Source organism: Candoia aspera, chromosome 1, assembly GCF_035149785.1.
Source record: "Candoia aspera isolate rCanAsp1 chromosome 1, rCanAsp1.hap2, whole genome shotgun sequence".
NCBI lineage: Eukaryota > Metazoa > Chordata > Lepidosauria > Squamata > Boidae > Candoia > Candoia aspera.
The window spans coordinates 296,040,544-296,058,350 of NC_086153.1; the positions used below are offsets into that span (position 1 = coordinate 296,040,544).

Consider the following 17,807-nt stretch of genomic DNA (forward strand, 5'->3'; position numbering starts at 1 on the left):
CCCCAGCCAGCATAGTTGAAGTCCACACATCTTAAAGGTGCCCAGGTTGAGAAACACTGACCTAGATCTTCTTGAATTTTTTCATTTACAAAATTTAGCCACTCTTCTTATGTAGAGTAACGCCATACCTATTGGCCACTTGCGAATGATTGAAACCAGAAGCATGATCTACTATAGTGAAGTTTTGCCTGCAACGCGAGTGGGCGTCAGCGCTTGGAACGGAGGTCACGGAAAGATTTCAAAGCTTCTCTCGCAACGCAACGCTCAATAGCCCGATGGACGTATACTGGCTATTGGGCAGCTGAGCTAGCGCCTTTTCTAAGCGGAGCGTCCTGTTAGACGCCAGTCCTTCATTCGGCGGGCAGAACCTTTCCTTAAAGCGCACTAAAGCGAACGTGATATTCGTTTGACCGGAGAGAAGAAAATCCCTTGTGCTACACTGCACGCAGACGGAGTTGGTTCACAGCGCCCGGGAGGTGAGAGCAGAGGGATCTTTCGAATTCCAGATCTTCCAGCGGAGCGCCGGGCAGCTGAGTTCTCGCGGCTCACCGCCGGAGCCCAGCCGATGACACCCCACTCTCCTAGCTTGACCCCGGGACCCAGATAAAGATAAAGCGAATGTTTCCATAGAAATAGGAAGCCTCTCTGTGGGGCGGGGCATCGAGGGCCAATCCGCGGCCAGAGAGGCGTGGTGGGGCAGACAGGTGACTAATCTCCACGCTGGAGAGCTGAGTCTGCGTCCCTGTGCAGGCGGGGCGTAGCATCACGTGTCAAGGGCTGTTAAAAAAGTTGCGAAACGGAGCAGCGCTGAGCGGGAGGTATGAGAGGGCTGCCTATAAAACGAGGATCAGCAGACGGAGGGGCAGAAGCTGGAGTTTCAGAGTTAAGGAAGAGCCCTTCGGAGAGCGGGCATAGTCGTAGGACCCTCTGGTGGCGGCTCTCTCCTTTAGTCCTCTGGTGAACAGGGCCGGGAGGCAGAAGTCGCCAAGACAGGCATGGGGTGTCTAGAGAAGCCGGGCATGTTGCAGGAGGCGAAGCCGGAGCTGGTGGAAGCGGGGACTCCTAACGGGTCTGTCCCGGCACTGGCGCCGGAGGTCCGCCTGACCTGGCGGCGGTGGGTGATCGTCTTGCTCTTCAGTTCCTACTCCTTCTGCAACGCGTTCCAGTGGATCCAGTACGGCAGCATTAACTTGGTCTTTGCCAAGTTTTACGGCGTGACTCCTTTCGCGATCGACTGGCTCTCCATGTGCTACATGATCGTCTACATCCCCCTCCTGTTCCCCGTCGCCTGGCTCCTCGACCTGAAGGGGATGCGGCTCATTGCTCTGGCTGGCTCCGCCCTCAACTGCTTGGGAGCCTGGGTGAAGACGGGGAGCACGGAGCCCCATCTCTTCCCAGTCACGATCCTGGGCCAGATCATCTGTTCCTTGGCGCAAGTCTTCATCCTGGGCATGCCGTCCCGCATCGCTTCCGTCTGGTTTGGCCCCCGGGAGGTCTCCAGTGCCTGTTCCATCGCTGTCTTTGGCAATCAGGTAGGAAACGAAATAGCCAGGTTCAGATGGATTAAAAAAAGAGAGTCTAAGAATTGCTTACACTTAGAGGGAGAGAGAGGACCAAAAAGACCTTGACCCCCCCAAGAAAAAAAAAGTTTGCAGCTTGGAAAAGTGGGATGGATGGACAGACAGACAGACAGAAGAACATTCAATAATTTAGGGCTTATGAGCAGCAGGCAGGGGCACCTCAGGGCTGGGTACGCTGGGCTGGGCCAGATCTTCAAGGAGTTCCAGGTCCATGGACTAGATTAGGAATTAATGAAAGCATCCTGGCAAAGCCAAACCACCTGGGGATGAGGGGGAAGAAGCTCAAAGCCAAAGGAAAGGAATGTCTGTGATGGAGGATGGAGAATGAGATCCCATTGGGATTGGTGTTCTACTTCAAGAATGTATACTAGAAGCTCTTTCTTTGATAATGACACCCCACTTGTCCTCTTCACTAATGTCCATAGATGGTATGTGTTATACAACCCTTTTCACTTTCTGCAAGAGAGAAAAGAAAAATGCCAGTATGGTATAATGATCATGGTGTGGACTAGGAGCAGGAAGACCTGGGTCTTAGTTTGCACTCAGCCCTGGAGCCTCATTTCATGACTTTGGGCCAGATACTCTCTCTCAGCCCAACCTAACATACAAGGTTGCTGTTGTTGGGAAAAAATGGGAGGCGCAAGTGCTATGTAGGACACCTTCAACTCCTGAAGGAAAGGTGGGATATCAGTCTAATAAATAAATAAAATGTGATTCTGGAACCAGTGTAGGAAAACAAATGAATACATAACTAAAGGGATATTGTTAAAAATGGAAGTTTGGGATGAGGCATCTTAAAGGTTACAAGTGATAGGAATATTAATTTCTTAAAAATATATACTTTATATCTGCTAAGTTCGTTGTATTTGCTGGGTATATGTTAGGGTTTGGTGCTGTGAATGTATTGTTCCGAAGTTTGGGAGCTAGACGGACCGCTTGGATTCTGCTGCTATTAGATTTGAGTTAATTAGTGGTTTATGCTTCAGCTTGTTTTCCAGCTCTTAGAGCAAAGGACATACACTCAGAATGGCATTACATGCTGGGTACAGAATAGGATGACTTCCCAGATTTTTTTCCTCATCAAGCTAGTAGTCTAAACTCTAAACCCTTTGTCTACTCCTTTCAAGGTGGGTTTTCCTGTCAGAGAAGCACAGCTATGGTTTACTAAGTGGGGAAACAGTTCTATAATAAAATAAAGTGTTGTTATGGATCAACCATATTTTAAAAATTAATATACCACTGAAGATGATTTCACAAATGAAACAAGTTATGTTTGAGTGTGGAATCCCTGCTATGTTTGTGTTTGGTTGAGTAAGGAATGCTGGCAGGGCAGGAATCAGTGGTTTCTTAGGCCATATTGAAAAGGTACCTCCAAATCTGCAAAGAAAGGTCTTGTTGAAGTTCATAGGAACTGTTGAAGACCAAATTGTTCCAGAAGGCAATTGGAGAGAGTTGTTACCATCATGCTTAGTTGCATTTTTGCACATGATAATTTATTATTTTATTTTGTTGGTTTTATATTTTATTTTGTTGGTTTTTTTCTTTTTGTGGGTGTAAGCCATGTAGAGCTGGCATATTTTGCAGAAGTATAGAAATATAATAAAGTAACAAAAACAGCTGGACTGTTGCATCTGTTCCCTCAAAAGACTAGGGAAACAATTTCCTTGGACTTTAAAACTACGTATCAAGGCCTGGCTACCGTTCTGGTGGCAATTAACCTCTTTTCTAAGATAGTCTACTTCATTCCCTTGTCATGTCTTCTCCTATGCCCGTGAACCAGCTGTTTTTTTCTTTTATTGAGTTTTTTTTCAGAACTATGACTTGTCCCATTATCTAATAGATGCCCAGATTCATGCCATGTTTTTAGAAAGTTCTGTTTCAACTATTGCACATAAAGCTCCATCTTTCTTTTGTTCTTGGATAATGAAACAGAGGTAACAGATACCACCGTAGAATAATACCTTTGTTGCTGTGTAGTCTACCAGCAAGGCAATTGGTCTGACCATTTCTCTATGGCTAAGTTCACTTAATATCTCAGTTCATGCCTCTACTAACAGGCTACTACCCATACCTTCTGCTGAATGTTTTCCAGCCCTCTTCCATTCTAGAGGCCTCCCATTTTCTCCAGGAGCTTCAAGCCATTCAGTGCTTCCTCAATGATCAAGATCTCCCACAAGTTGTCTGTTGACCATCATCAGAGGAGAAGGAGAAAATTGGAAGGGAGATGTTGTAAGGAATGAACTTGGTGAGTTGGGAACCAGTGGTTCCCAGACCAAACCAAACTGTTATGTCAATTTTGAGTGGGTGCCTCCTAATTCCAAGACCAAGAAGTAAACATCCACGTTTCTGTTGACTTGAACAGGTGGGAGGAAAGTGCATAGAAGTCATTCTATACATATACATACATATATATGGGGGGGGGTAAGATTTCTGTGTACTAGAGTAGGCATATCTTCTGAGTATATACCGTATGGCCGCCTTCTTGTCTGCAGTAAAGCAATTAATTTAGCCATTCATGAGTATGTGGTTAAAAGTCTGTAGAGTTGAGATTTATTGTTGTATCTGGTCTGAAGCTTTACAGCTTGAACTGTTATGTTTTGAAAACCTACTAATACAATTACCTGCATAATGGGCTGAGGATCAATGGATGCTGACATCCCAGAAACATGCTGACTCTGTGGGATTGTGTATGCTGCTTAAGCACATCTACTATATATTGCAAAATTGTTTTTGTATTGGATATATTCATCTTTTATAAGATCTTTATGACTGGTTAATTTACAGGACATTTATCTTTCCAATTTTTCATCCAAAAGTTATTCTAGTTACTAAAATCTATTTTAACAGACTTTAGTAAGCTTATTTGTCCATTTTAAATTATTCCCATTTGTTTCTTAACTGGCTGGGGAATTCTGGGAGTTGAAATCTTAAAGTTGCCAGGTTTGAAAATCACTGCTCTAGATGGTATCCTTTAATGAAGCTTGTTATGGCTTCAGTGCCAAATCATGGGACTGTTTCTGCTGATTCCCTAGATCTGTCTCTGATTCCCAGCATACAGTTAGCCACATATTTAAACTTTTCCTGAAACCTTCTTCTCAGCAGATGTACTCTTAGTGTATTTAGAGGAACACACACTATTTGTCTATGGTATCATAGGTTTTTGCCAAATAATTTGGTTTAAACTGGTTACTGTGACCCAGTTTGTTTAATTTCATGCTAGCTGGCAAGGCAGTCCAAAGTGGACTTTAGTGGCATGTTAACCAGATGTACAATCTACAAATAAAGTCTGAAACTAGGAAGGGGCTAGGGACATTCCAAATGTGGGTGCTGACTCTGCTTCTACACTTCTGAGGTTTTTCAGTGGATTCCAGTTCTGCAGAAATAACTACGTCTGTAAAACTAGTTGTGAGCTTGAATGGAAATTAAGTAACAGCAAAGATACAAGTAATTCCTGCCTGCATACCATCTTCAGAATTGCTCTCCTTGGCTTTTAGATAAGCTCTAATTGTATGTGCATGTTTTGAGAGTTAAGATGACTTTTACAGCAGCAAAATGCCTGGTTGCGTGGAGCAAGGACTCCTATCTGCTCTTGCACGTCCATATGCTTGATGCCTCACAAATGGAGGCATAAAAGCACTTTGTTATGGTTGGGGGGCTAGATCAGAATTTTTTAAGTCTTGTAGTTTCTGTAGTTCAGCATAGTTGAGACCATCTGTCAGGAAATGAGTTTGTTGTACCCGTTGTGTCCTCTGCTCTTTTAGGTCTGGTAGCTGTCAATTCATGTGTGATTAGAAGATAATGTTCTCCTCTAGAATGATCATGTGTACAATTTAAGAAAACAGGCTCTCTCAGTGCAGTGTCTGAAGAGCTATTCATTGCAACTACAAATTAAATATTAAAAAAAATGGAAAGGAGATCAGGGATCTTGAAGTTCAAGCTGCCAATCAGCACTTAACATTTGGACAGCTGTTTGTCAGTCTTCTCCATTATGCTAACAGACATATAGGTCATTTAATCATAGTATTTCCACAATGGTGAGATGATCATATTTCTATTTAACATTACATTAACAATTAGTACACACACATCTCTATTCTCTAGTAGTCTTGTGATTTGGTGATACGTGTTGGAATTATCAGGGGTCAACTCAGCATTGTCTCATAAGCATAAGAGGGTCTCTCTAGCAAACGCATCTCTATTGTGCTTGTGGGATGTCATGTGGGTCACCTGATTTCCACTTCCTCCTCCTCCTTGGGCTTGGGAATTAACGATCTCCATTACCCTTCTGGCACACCTGCAAGCAGGAGGTGCTGCAGGAATGCAGCCCTCCCCCTACCATCTCGCTTGCACGCAGACTTTCTATTCCACATAGAAAGTGTCTACAAAGAACCAGTGATGATTAAGTGCTTTCTACTATGAACCTACCTGTATCCATATCTACTGAATAAAAGTAAGCTATGTCTATTTTTCTTCATCTAACTACAGTGTGAAGACTGAATTTATTTCTGAACGTAATTAAGCTTAATGTGCAAGTTCTCTTTTTTGGTTCACGCTTCTACTCTGCAAGATTGCTGTTAGCTGCTTGGAGTTCTTTCATTAACATTTAAAAACTCCAGTGCATACAGTACTTGGCCACTTCCTACTTCTTCATCAGTTAGATGTCTAGTGTAGGATGGTAATTATTTGGACTAATATTTCGAGTCTTAAAACAGCTTTAACAGATTTCTGCATGTCAGGAGTGTTGGAGATTGAAGCAGACTCTATACAGTAGGTGAGTATTCCTGAGCTTCTGTGGATCTCTTCTTTAAAGAAGCACAAAGGTGATTCTTTAAAACTTCAGGACCATTTTCATCTAGAAGGAGATTCCGGTCCTTCCAGAGTCTCCATGGACTGAAACTTTCCCAGTTCCATCCTTCCCCCACACCCCACCCTGCAATCTTTCTTCAGCTGCTCAGGAGATTCACCCTTTCTCTCTCCTTGTGGAATCAAGGAAATTAAAGCATCTGTTTCTGCATTTGAGCATTCCTGCGAGTGGGAGTTTGACCTGAGCAATGATTAGTGGAGCAGGTTTTATAACTATAACAGAAAGAAGATTTATTTACTGGAATAAATTATAGGCGTAGGCAAAGCCTAGCACTCAGCTAACTGCATTGTACTACAATGAGGATAAGAGTATGTGCGCTCTCTCTCTCTCTGTGTGCCTGGGAAGAAAAGCAGAAGGAAGTGACCTCAGATTTGCAATCCCTTAAAGAAAGAACAGGCAAATTAATAGACAGTGAGGAAACACAGAGTGTGTCTTTAACTCTCTATCTAAACCTTTGGTTTGTAGGCCATGAGGTGCTAAGAGTCAATGCCATTGGATTCGTGCCTCCAAGAAGCAAGTTGTACATAAGACTCATATCTCTAACATTTAGAAAGATGATAAATGTGAAGTTCAGGATGGTTGATAGTCCATCTCCACTTACAGTGTTCTGCTCGTACCCCTTTGAAAAATATTCCTTTTGTATTCCATTGCCTGTTTTCTTGTTTGTATGTGTCTGGAGCTTGCTCATTCAGTTCCTGAATCACTCCATGCACAAGATAGCTATCAGAAATTAAAGCTCCTACATGTCAATCTATATGTAGCACACACTGAATGCACCGATACTTTTCCAAATAATGCAGGGTGGCACATAGTGTTTGTGGCTTCTGCCATGCCCTTTTCTGGGACACTTCATGCCATGCCTTCTAATTCCTTGTTTTTTACCTTCCCAGAAAGAGTTAGTTATCAGCCTCTGCTCATGGGGCATGCCAAGTTTTCTTAGGGCTGTTTTTTCTGAAGAATTTTTACAGTTGAAACTTGGGATTTCCCTGCTGATACTCTTGGGCTGTGTGTTTGTGTGTGTGTGTGGTGTGTGCTTGTATGCGCGCACATGCTAATTTGGCTAGTTAAGCAATAACACCCATGGTTTAAACATTGCTAATACTGAGAATGATACTTTTCAGAACTTCTTTTTGCAGTATGAATAGGCCAGAAACTGGTCTGGGTAGTTTTGCAAGCAGTTTGGTCCTAGGAAATATTAATGCCACCGGCTGTAATTTCTTCTGTTTTGCTGTGAAAGTTATGACTGCAGGGAGATCATCTTCATAACTGATTTGGCATGGCTGCTGGCCTGTAAAACTCGAATCACGATGAGGACTAGTTCATTAGCCCAGGACCACAACGCTAATGCCTTTTTATACATTTCTAGTATAAAGAAAAAAGTAACATTATATATTCCTTTTCTTTGTATTTTCCCGGTTGTATTATACTGATCTTTATTAAATCTTACTAATTAAAAAAATAAAGAAAATGAAGAGTATTATATTCATGGCATGAACATAACAAATATTTTTATTAAATAAAATACAGGTGATAAACATAAATGAATCACATGTTTAAAAACCCTTTACAATGAAATAGAGTTAATTGGCAAGCAGAGCAATGAAACAGGGCTGTTTCACTTTAGCCACTTAGCTGGCAGAGTTTTTTATTAACCAGAAAACTGATATATGGTTTTATTACTGGGTTGATAATATTTTTTTCAAGATCATATCTAGTGTGATATAATCTGGAAAACCCATCCTCCAGGACCTGCCTAAATCCTGTTTTCCTTCTGCCTTGTGCCGAACAGAGAATTCTTTTTTCTTTCCTTCAGTCTTTTTTTCTTGCTTGCTTTCCCTTCTCTTTCACTTTGCCTTGCAGGGTCCTTCCTTCCGCCCTCCCTCCCTCCCTCCCTCCCCCTGGCAGAGAAATCTTACTTGCTTGCTCTCAATCTTTCTCTCTCCTCACCTGACAGAGAGACCCTCGTGACCCTCCTCCTTGACCATTGCCTCCGTCTCGCCCTAGCATAGCCTCAGCATCGTGGCCCACCTTCCCTGGCCATGCCTTGCCTTCCTGCTGCCCTGCCCAGGGAGCCAAGTTGCACCTGCAACTCCATGGATTGTGGGAGTGGAGAGGTGTCCCTGGCAGTGCTGCTCACCTTCTGAGCTGGCCTTAGAAAGTAGTATTGGGTGCCACAGAAAACGACTTGGAGGGCTGCGTGTGGCCCACAGACTGTGGCTTTGAGACCTCTGCTACGAAGTCTTTGGCTGCTTTCAAAAGCAATACTTCAGTTTGTGCAATTTTCAGAAGCAATGCTTAGATCAGACAGAATGAAAGTGGGACAAAAGTGAACAAGCAACATTGTTTTAGAATGTATTTTTAAATGCTTATGTTTTGTTTCATTTCTCAAAATCCCTCTGTTAACAGTATTCACAAATTGCTGCTTCAAAAGGCTCTTGAAGCATTGAATCAATTTTCTGCCAACAGAAAGAGCTACATTTGAGTCTGTTTCTCATCTAGGTGAAAGTGAATGAAACATTGACTATCAGGATAGTGAAGAATTCTAAGCTATTTGCTTTTTATCTAAAAAATGTAAGCTGTAGTTAAATACTTAACTTTATGTTTCTATCAGCAGTTTAGACCTTGAGAACAAAAGAGATAGCAAGAGGCATATTTAAGCCAGTTTTGTTCTGACCTACTGTCTGTTCTGGGAATAAGTTGCTGGAGCTGCTGTTCCTAAGGGGTTGCTCACTGGGCTGGCAGGTTGTGGGTTGCCATAATCCGGTAATGCAAGAGCTCTGTTTCAGAAATAATTTTCGGATACATTGGAAGATTACCTTTCCTATATCTTCATAGTCTTGCCTTTGATATATTGAATCATGGACAAATATGTTGAATCTGAAGAATTACTCTTATTGATGGTAGTATCTGGTTGATATTGTTATTGAATGTGGAACAGAAAAGGAGGGTTTGGCCTGTAAAAACTGCTTTATTTGGCCAATTTCCATATTCCTAGAGTTCTGGAGTCTTGTTACAGTATTGTATTTGGGGACTAGTGCAACTTTGGGACTACTGTAACTCACTTATCACCCTGTTTGTTCAATGCATGTTCTACCTGATTATTTGGATTAAGTAGTATGAAACACAAGGTGTTAAATAGCTACCAAGAAGTATCTCTTCGGGGGGTAGGTAATGAGAAGCATTAAATGCTTTGATGTATACCAGAATTAGGTATATACAACCTGTGCACCTCCAGATATTGCTGAACTATGACTTGATTGATAGAAAGACAAAGTGTACATCAGCAGTGAGGTAATTTGGGCTGTGAGAGAGTTACTGGCCAAGTCACCCAGTGAGGTTCTGGATATTTCAATTGAAAAGACTGGTTACCTATTCATTTAGATACAATTAAAATGATTGATTAAATCAACTATGACCCACAAATGCTTATGCTAGATATAGGCATAATAATGCCCTTTCAGCATTTTGAAAATGTGACTCCCACCAGCCCCATCCAGCATGCTCAGTGCCAAGATTGTGGGAATTATACCTTAAAGAACATGAGACTTAAATGTTGCTTCCTTGCATATACTGTATAATTTAATTTGTCTTCAGTATCCTACAAGTTTCCTTGTTGGCTTTCCTTTATTAAAATAATGTGATTCTCATATGGAAATTGTTCTTATATACTATTATTCTTCCATAAGTCTAAATATACATTTTCACCAAAACAGGCACAAGATCACTTCAGCATTAGCCAGACCTCATAGGAATGGCTTTGTTCCTGTCTTGCTGAGTCTTATTCAACAATACGCAAAGGAAGATGTTAAGGAAGATGACTTTTTGCTATTTACAGAAACTTTCATTGCTCTATCAGTTTCACTAGTGTTTCATATTTAGAATATACAAAGTTTTTCAACCTAGCAGGACATTATTAATATCTATGAAGGAGATAGCGGTTCAGATCTATTCAGTCACAATTATTCTAGGTAGCTTTGGAAAAAGCTTGGTTAAGGATTGGAAATGGGGTCCATATCATCCCAGCACTGTTGAAACAATGCTACTAGTATATGTATATTGTGATACTCCCTTACATTTTATTTCATATTTACTTAGCATAGAATTCATAAGTGGAATTTTATTATTAGACAGTACCTGTATGGTGATGCTCACTCATTTGAAAAGGAAATTGGATGAATGTAGGGAAGACAGGTTTATCAAGGGCTATTGGTCTTGAAGATGCAATATTGCCTCTGGATTGGGGCTGGCACGCCTCCAAATACAGTGGAACAAAGTTAGGAGAGGTGTGCGTCTCTTCTCCTGCTTGCAGGCACTCTGAGGCATCTGGATGGCCACCGTGAGAAGCAATGTTGGACTAAGATGGGCCTTGGTCAGAACAAACAGGGCTGTTCTTACATTCATAGGATATGAATATATGCACTTTATTTACATTATGTACATTGTAAAGAAAATAACCTGGCTGGCATCTTTTCTTTTTTTGGGGGGGGCCTTAGAAATTAAGAGAGAATCTTCCATCATATTTGAATGGAAACATTTTGAGTGTGTGAGGGGGGAACGGGCCTACAGACAGAATGGATAATATTAGATTATGACCCTTAAGGATCGCTTGTTGTTTGTTTGTTTAGTCGCTTCCGACTCTTCGTGACTTCATGGACAAGCCCAAGCCAGAGCTTCCTGTCGGTCGTCAACACCCCCAGCTCCCCCAGGGATGAGTCGGTCACCTCTAGAATATCATCCATCCACCTTGCCCTTGGTCGGCCCCTCTTCCTTTTGCCCTCCACTCTCCCTAGCATCAGCATCTTCTCCAGGGTGTCCTGTCTTCTCATTATGTGGCCAAATGTCATGAGTAAGGATGGCGAGCAGGGGGCTCCCATCCAGACTGTCAAGCGCATGCGTAGCACTGATGAATTGTTCAGCCATTCAAAGAGACACAGATCGGGACCGCCTTAACCCTTGGGGGTTATATGTCTGGGTTTTCCCACGCTTCTTCAGTTTGTTAGGATTCCTGTTAAGTACTAGCAATAAATATTAGAGACCAGTTCCTTGTCTCAGTGTGTTTCCTGGTTGTTAGGACACCAAAGTATTTCAGTTTTGCCTTGAATATCATTCCCTCAAGTGAGCAGTCTGGCTTTATTTCCTGGAGGATGGACTGGTTTGATCTTCTTGCAGTCCAAGGCACTCTCAGAATTTTCCTCCAACACCACAGTTCAAAAGCATCGATGTTCCTTCTCTCAGCCTTCCTTATGGTCCAGCTCTCGCAGCCATATGTTACTACGGGGAACACCATTGCTTTAACTATGCGGACCTTTGTTGTCAGTGTGATGTCTCTGCTCTTAACTATTTTATCGAGATTTGTCATTGCTCTTCTCCCAAGGATTAAGCGTCTTCTGATTTCCTGACTGCAGTCAGCATCTGCAGTAATCTTCGCACCTAGAAATACGAAGTCTTTCACTGCTTCTACATTTTCTCCCTCTATTTGCCAGTTATCAGTCAAGCTGGTTGCCATAATCTTGTTTTTTTTGAGGTTTAGCTGCAAGCCAGCTTTTGCACTTTCTTCTTTCACCTTCATCATAAGGCTCCTCAGTTCCTCTTCGCTTTCAGCCATTAAAGTGGTATCATCTGCATATCTGAGATTGTTAATGTTTCCTCCAGCGATTTTAACTCCAGCCTTGGATTCCTCAAGCCCAGCACGTCGCATGTGTTCTGCATACAAGTTGAATAGGTAGGGTGAGAGTATACAGCCCCGCCGTACTCCTTCCCCAATCTTAAACCAGTTTGTTGTTCCGTGGTCTGTTCTTGCTGTTGCTACTTAGCTGTTATACAGATTCTTCAGGAGGCAGACAAGATGACTTGGTATCCCCATACCACTAAGAACTTGCCACAATTTGTTATGGTCCACACAGTCAAAGGCTTTAGAATAGTCAATAAAACAGAAATAGATGTTTTTCTGAAACTCCCTGGCTTTTTCCATTATCCAGCAGATATTGGCAATTTGGTCCCTAGTTCCACTGCCTTTTCTAAACCCAGCTTGTACATCTGGCAATTCTCGCTCCATGAATTGCTGAAGTCTACCTTGCAGGATCTTGAGCATTACCTTACTGGCATGTGAAATGAGTGCCACTGTTTGATAGTTTGAACATTCTTTAGTGTTTCCCTTTTTTGGTATGGGGATATAAGTTGATTTTTTCCACTCTGATGGCCATTCTTGTGTTTTCCAAATTTGCTGGCATATAGCATGCATTACCTTGACAGCATCATCTTGCAAGATTTTGAACAGTTCAGCTGGGATGCCGTCGTCTCCTGCTGCCTTGTTATTAGCAATGCTTCTTAAGGCCCATTCAACCTCACTCTTCAGGATGTCTGGCTCTAGCTCACTGACCACACCGTCAAAGCTATCCCCAATATTGTTATCCTTCCTATACAGGTCTTCTGTATATTCTTGCCACCTTTTCTTGATCTCTTCTTCTTCTGTTAGGTCCTTGCCATCTTTGTTTTTGATCATGCCCATTTTTGCCTGGAATTTACCTCTGATGTTTCTAATTTTCTGGAAGAGGTCTCTTTTCCTTCCTATTCTATTGTCTTCTTCCACTTCCACGCATTGCTTGTTTAAAAATAATTCCTTATTTCTTCTGGTTAACCTCTGGAATTTTGCATTTAATTGGGCATATCTCCCCCTATCACTGTTGCCTTTTGCTTTCCTTCTTTCTTGGGCTATTTCTAGTGTCTCAGCAGACAGCCATTTTGCCTTCTTGGTTTTCTCTTTCTTTGGGATGTATTTTGTTGCCGCCTCCTGAACAATGTTGGGAACTTCTGTCCAGAGTTCTTCCGGGACCCTATCTACTAAGTCCAGTCCCTTAAATCTATTCTTCACCTCCACTGCATGTTCCTTAGAGATATTAGTGAGCTCATATCTAGCTGATCTGTGGGTCTTCCCTAATCTCTTTAGTCTGATCCTAAATTGTGCAAGAAGAAGTTTGTGATCGGAACTACAGTCAGCTCCAGGTCTTGTTTTTACCGACTGTATAGATGTCCGCCACCTTTGTCTGCAAAGGATGTATTCAATCTGGTTTCGGTGTTGTCCATCTGGTGAAGTCCATGTATAAAGCCGTCTCTTAGGTTGTTGGAAGAGAGTGTTTGTTATGCAGAGTGAGTTGTCTTGGCAAAATTCTATCAGCCTATGTCCTGCTTCGTTTTGTTCTCCCAGGCCATGCTTACCTGTAATTCCAGGTGTCATTTGACTGCCCACCTTAGCATTCTAGTCTCCTGTGATGAAAATAACATCTCTTTTAGGCGTGTCGTCCAGTAGGTGCTGCAGATCCTCATAGAACTGCTCTACTTCAGCTTCTTCAGCATCTGTGGTTGGGGGCGTATATTTGGATCACTGTGATGTTAGCTGGCTTGCCCTGAATTCGAATTGAGATCATTCTATCATTTTTTGGATTGTATCCAAGCACTGCTTTAGCCACTTTACTATCAATTATGAAGGCTACTCCATTTCTTCTGTGGTCCTCTTGTCCACAGTAGTAGATCTGGTGACCATTTGATGTGGTGGCCCATTCCAGTCCATTTCAGTTCACTGACGCTCAGAATGTCTATCTTTCACGGCAAGAATACTGGGGTGGGTTGCCATTACCTTCCCCAGGGATCGCATTTAGTCTGACCTCTCTGTCATGACCTTCCCGTCTTGGGTGGCCCTTCACGGTTTAGCTCATGGCATCATTGAGGTGCTCAAGCTCAGCACCACGACAAGGTAACGATCCTTTGCTGAAGTAAGGATTGCTACTGAACCCTTATTCTGAAGCAGAACACAATTATCAGTGCATCATCAAATTTCTCTGCCTCCTTCTGTTTGCTGAGGTACTTGGTGTAGCGACCTGCTACTTACAGAAATGTTTTGAAGGGTGAATGTATTAAGCAGTTTGCAATTTCCTTTTTTCATTGAAAGGATTATAGACAACGAATTGAAAATAGCCTTTTCTTGCCCAGTGTAATATCTTAGATATGTTTTGCGTTAGATGTTCTTTCTTCTTCCCCCAGACGTGAGGCAAGCCCCCTCTCTCCTGAACTTCTGGAAAAAGCTGAAGACCTGGCTCTGCCATCTTGCCTGGGATGGGAAGGGGAGTAGTTCTCAGGGATGGCTGGTGCCTTAAAGTGGTCCTCATACATGCATGAATTGAACTAGAACTTTTAATTGCTGTTTGGATTCTATTTTATATTTATATTTTGTATTTATATTTTATGTATTTTATGTGGTTTTATTGTATTTTAATTTTTTTAGCTTTATTGTAAACCACCCAGAGTCCCCCTCTTGGGGGGAGATGGGCGGTGGCGAAATCTGATGAACAAAGAAACAAATAAATAATTTTTTAATGTCCCTCTCTCATCCGCATAAAGATAATGGTGAATTTGAGCCTTTTCAGGCTGCATAGCATGTGCATTACTGTAGTGAGTGCCAAAGCCCTTCAGGGTATGGAATGATAAAGAAGGATTCTGGGGCACTGCCTGGCAAGTGAAGACCTCCGGGGGGTGGGGGCAGAGCAAGATGGCCACAGAGTAACAGCACTTTTAGTGTGCTCTTAACTTTCCTATTTTACTTATTATTTTATTTAGTTTTAAGATAGTTTAATCAGTGATTTTACTTAATATTAATTAGTAATTTTAGTTTTCTGTATTAGGATTAGTAATTCTAGAACTTTAGAACTAGGATTAGATAGGATTAGGATTTTAGAGTTTGGAACCCAGTAGCCTTGGACGTCTGACAATGAAGCGAGGCAGCAATGGCCACAAGACAGGAATGAAAAAGAATTCAAAGGGAAAGATCAAAGGGAAGGACAAGCCTGAGATGTTGAAAAGAGAAAATTCCAAGCATACCGAACACTTCAAGGTGGTGGCAACCTCCAGACAGCTAATTCTGAAGGACCTATTTCAATGTAAGGATGTGGCATGTAAGTCCTTTTCTCTTTCTCCTTCCCCTTCCCCCCTCGCAATCTCCGTTAACAAATCCCACTCCCTATTTGACTGGGAAATGGATGATTTCTCCTTCTCCGATGATGAGGCTTCAGCAGGAGATAGAGGGGAGGATGTTTCTAAAGCCACAAGCAAGTTAAACATAGATGTGGACTTGGTTGCTAAGAATTGCCTTTTAACTGCCAAAACAGTCATTGCAATCTTTGATCAGCTGCTAGATGCTAATCAGAAAATTGATGAACTTAAGGCTATGATGGAAAAGCATACCATTAATCCTGTTACGGAGTCAGCTACCAACTTAATTGCTAAAGAACTTATTCAAAACCCATATGCTGCGCAGGTTCCCACATGTATGGAGGCTGCCAGGGATGAGCTAGTGTTGCAGCGACACAGGATTTTACTCCAGGTTGCAATCAACCCTGTTAATGAGGGCAGGTGGCATAAGAGACAAGCAGTTCTTCACTCCCTCTCTCAACTTCTTCACCGTAGAGGATATTCCGAGGAGCTTGCAGAGATCTCCTGGCTTCCTAGTTGGCATGAGCATGAAAGAATATTATTGACTTTTAAGCATTCAGCACTCCCTTCAATGATTCTTAATCTCAAATACTTTTTAAGGGGATTCCAAATTACTCCTATACATGTTTTTCACAATAGCAGCATACAGCCACTGCTAACTCATGGGAGGAGAGTCAAGCCCATGAGGGAGGTCAGTATAAGCACCAGAGTTCACAATTTCAGCTAGCAACTCCCTACACAGCAGAGTACTCTACTATCTCCAAGGTCAGGACCAGATAAGCAAAGGAGGCACAATACTCTTGATTTAATTAAAGAGAAGATTCAAATATCAGATGATCCCATGGAGGATGAGGAAGAGTTGTCCAGCTGTTTGGCACCCTTCCCACAGATGAACAACAATCAATTATAAGAAAACTCGAGGCAGTTAAATCAGTGCTTCAGTCAGTGACTGCTGCAACTGAATCTCTCAATACTCTATTGCCCTGCAGTTGTCCTCCGATTGAAATGCTGTCTAGTTCATCCTCTGAGTGCTTAACATCTCCAAAAAATAAAAAGGTACTCCGGTCCAAGAGTAGCGACCCCAACAAATTCAAACAAACTCTGGTGACTCCCAGACTCCTAGGATTACAGAACCTGTGATGGATGATTCTAACACAAATGTATTAGCACATCAGACTCACATGGTCACCAGAAAAAATAATACCACAAAAGGAAGTCACCAAGATAAGCTGCTTCATCATGTAGAGTCTTCAAGAAAAAATCAAGTCCTTAATCCGTGTCTATACCTGAATACATCAGGCTCCCTTGATCTTATATTAGCAGATGAATGACAGAATGGGTTTCAACCTGTTTTTCCTCCTGCTCTCCTGTAGGGATCCTGCTGCCATGACAGGTGCCACTGCTGTCCATCAGGCTTCTATTGTTCCCTGTTTGAATTTTGGAGTTACAGAAGGAAGCCTCTCCGTTGGGACATCTGTACCTCTCCCCACATTCTATGGGGGAGCATGTTTTGCTTTGAAGTGCCTTTTGGGGTGGATTTGCCTGATGCCTTGGGTTAGAGTGGGCTGTTTCGGGGAGGGTGGTGTAAAAAGGTGAACCTGGGCCACTTTGCCCCAAATTGCTATTCAGATCTTAAGGATGCCTACTGCCCTACATTTGTCACTTGTTGTGGGTGAAATAGACCATTTTATTCACTTACGATAAGTCAACCTTTGTATCTCTACATTTAGTTTTTAGGACAAATACATATTTGTTTTGTTTCAGCCACTACCTGGATTTTGGAATCTGAGCAACTGGGGGGAAGATGGTTGTGTTGGACTATCTCTGTGTATTCTGTTTTGTGATCTCCCATGCAGGAGGAGCACAGTAGATGCTGCTTTTCCTCTCCCCTCCCCATTGTTAATATGAGAGCTTTAACTTACAAGGGATAGGTGCTCTTTCTGTCAGCAAACTTTGATGCTGTGGTCGCACAGGCAAATGTGAAAAATTTAACAAATTGGTTGTCCAATGATTATTCAAAACTGAGCTGAGTATAATTTGAACTGACTGCTCACTTTTTGTAGATCACTAAAAATAATCAAAGAATCCCTATATTCACCCCCTTATCTATTCCAGCTATCATTAGGTTTTCTCTAGGGACCACTGTAATGATGCCCTTCCTTCAGCACTGTTACAGGGAAGATATTGTAAACTGCCCACAGCTCATCTCTGCCTTTGTGACATATAGGTGCTAAAATCATAACACATGGATTGCATCAAAACTTTATTCTTCCCCTTCCAGCAGCAATCTTTGGACAATTAAACCATTTCTGTGTTGATTTCCTAGATACTGATAAGTTTGTTTTTTTTTATGTAACCAACAACGTTGCAAAGTTTCCTTA

General features: G+C 42.1%; 1 protein-coding gene across 4 annotated transcripts in view; it reads left to right on the forward strand.

Moving 5' to 3' along the window:
* The first annotated feature begins 826 nt into the window (after positions 1–826).
* Positions 827–17,807, forward strand: part of FLVCR2 (FLVCR choline and putative heme transporter 2) — a 48,108-nt gene continuing 31,127 nt past the window's right edge. For all 4 annotated transcript variants that reach the window (XM_063290133.1, XM_063290132.1, XM_063290134.1 and 1 more), the window contains exon 1: positions 827–1,532. In XM_063290133.1, coding sequence (XP_063146203.1) covers positions 996–1,532 — 537 coding nt within the window. In that variant the 5' untranslated portion in view covers positions 827–995. The remainder of the gene's footprint in view (positions 1,533–17,807) is intronic.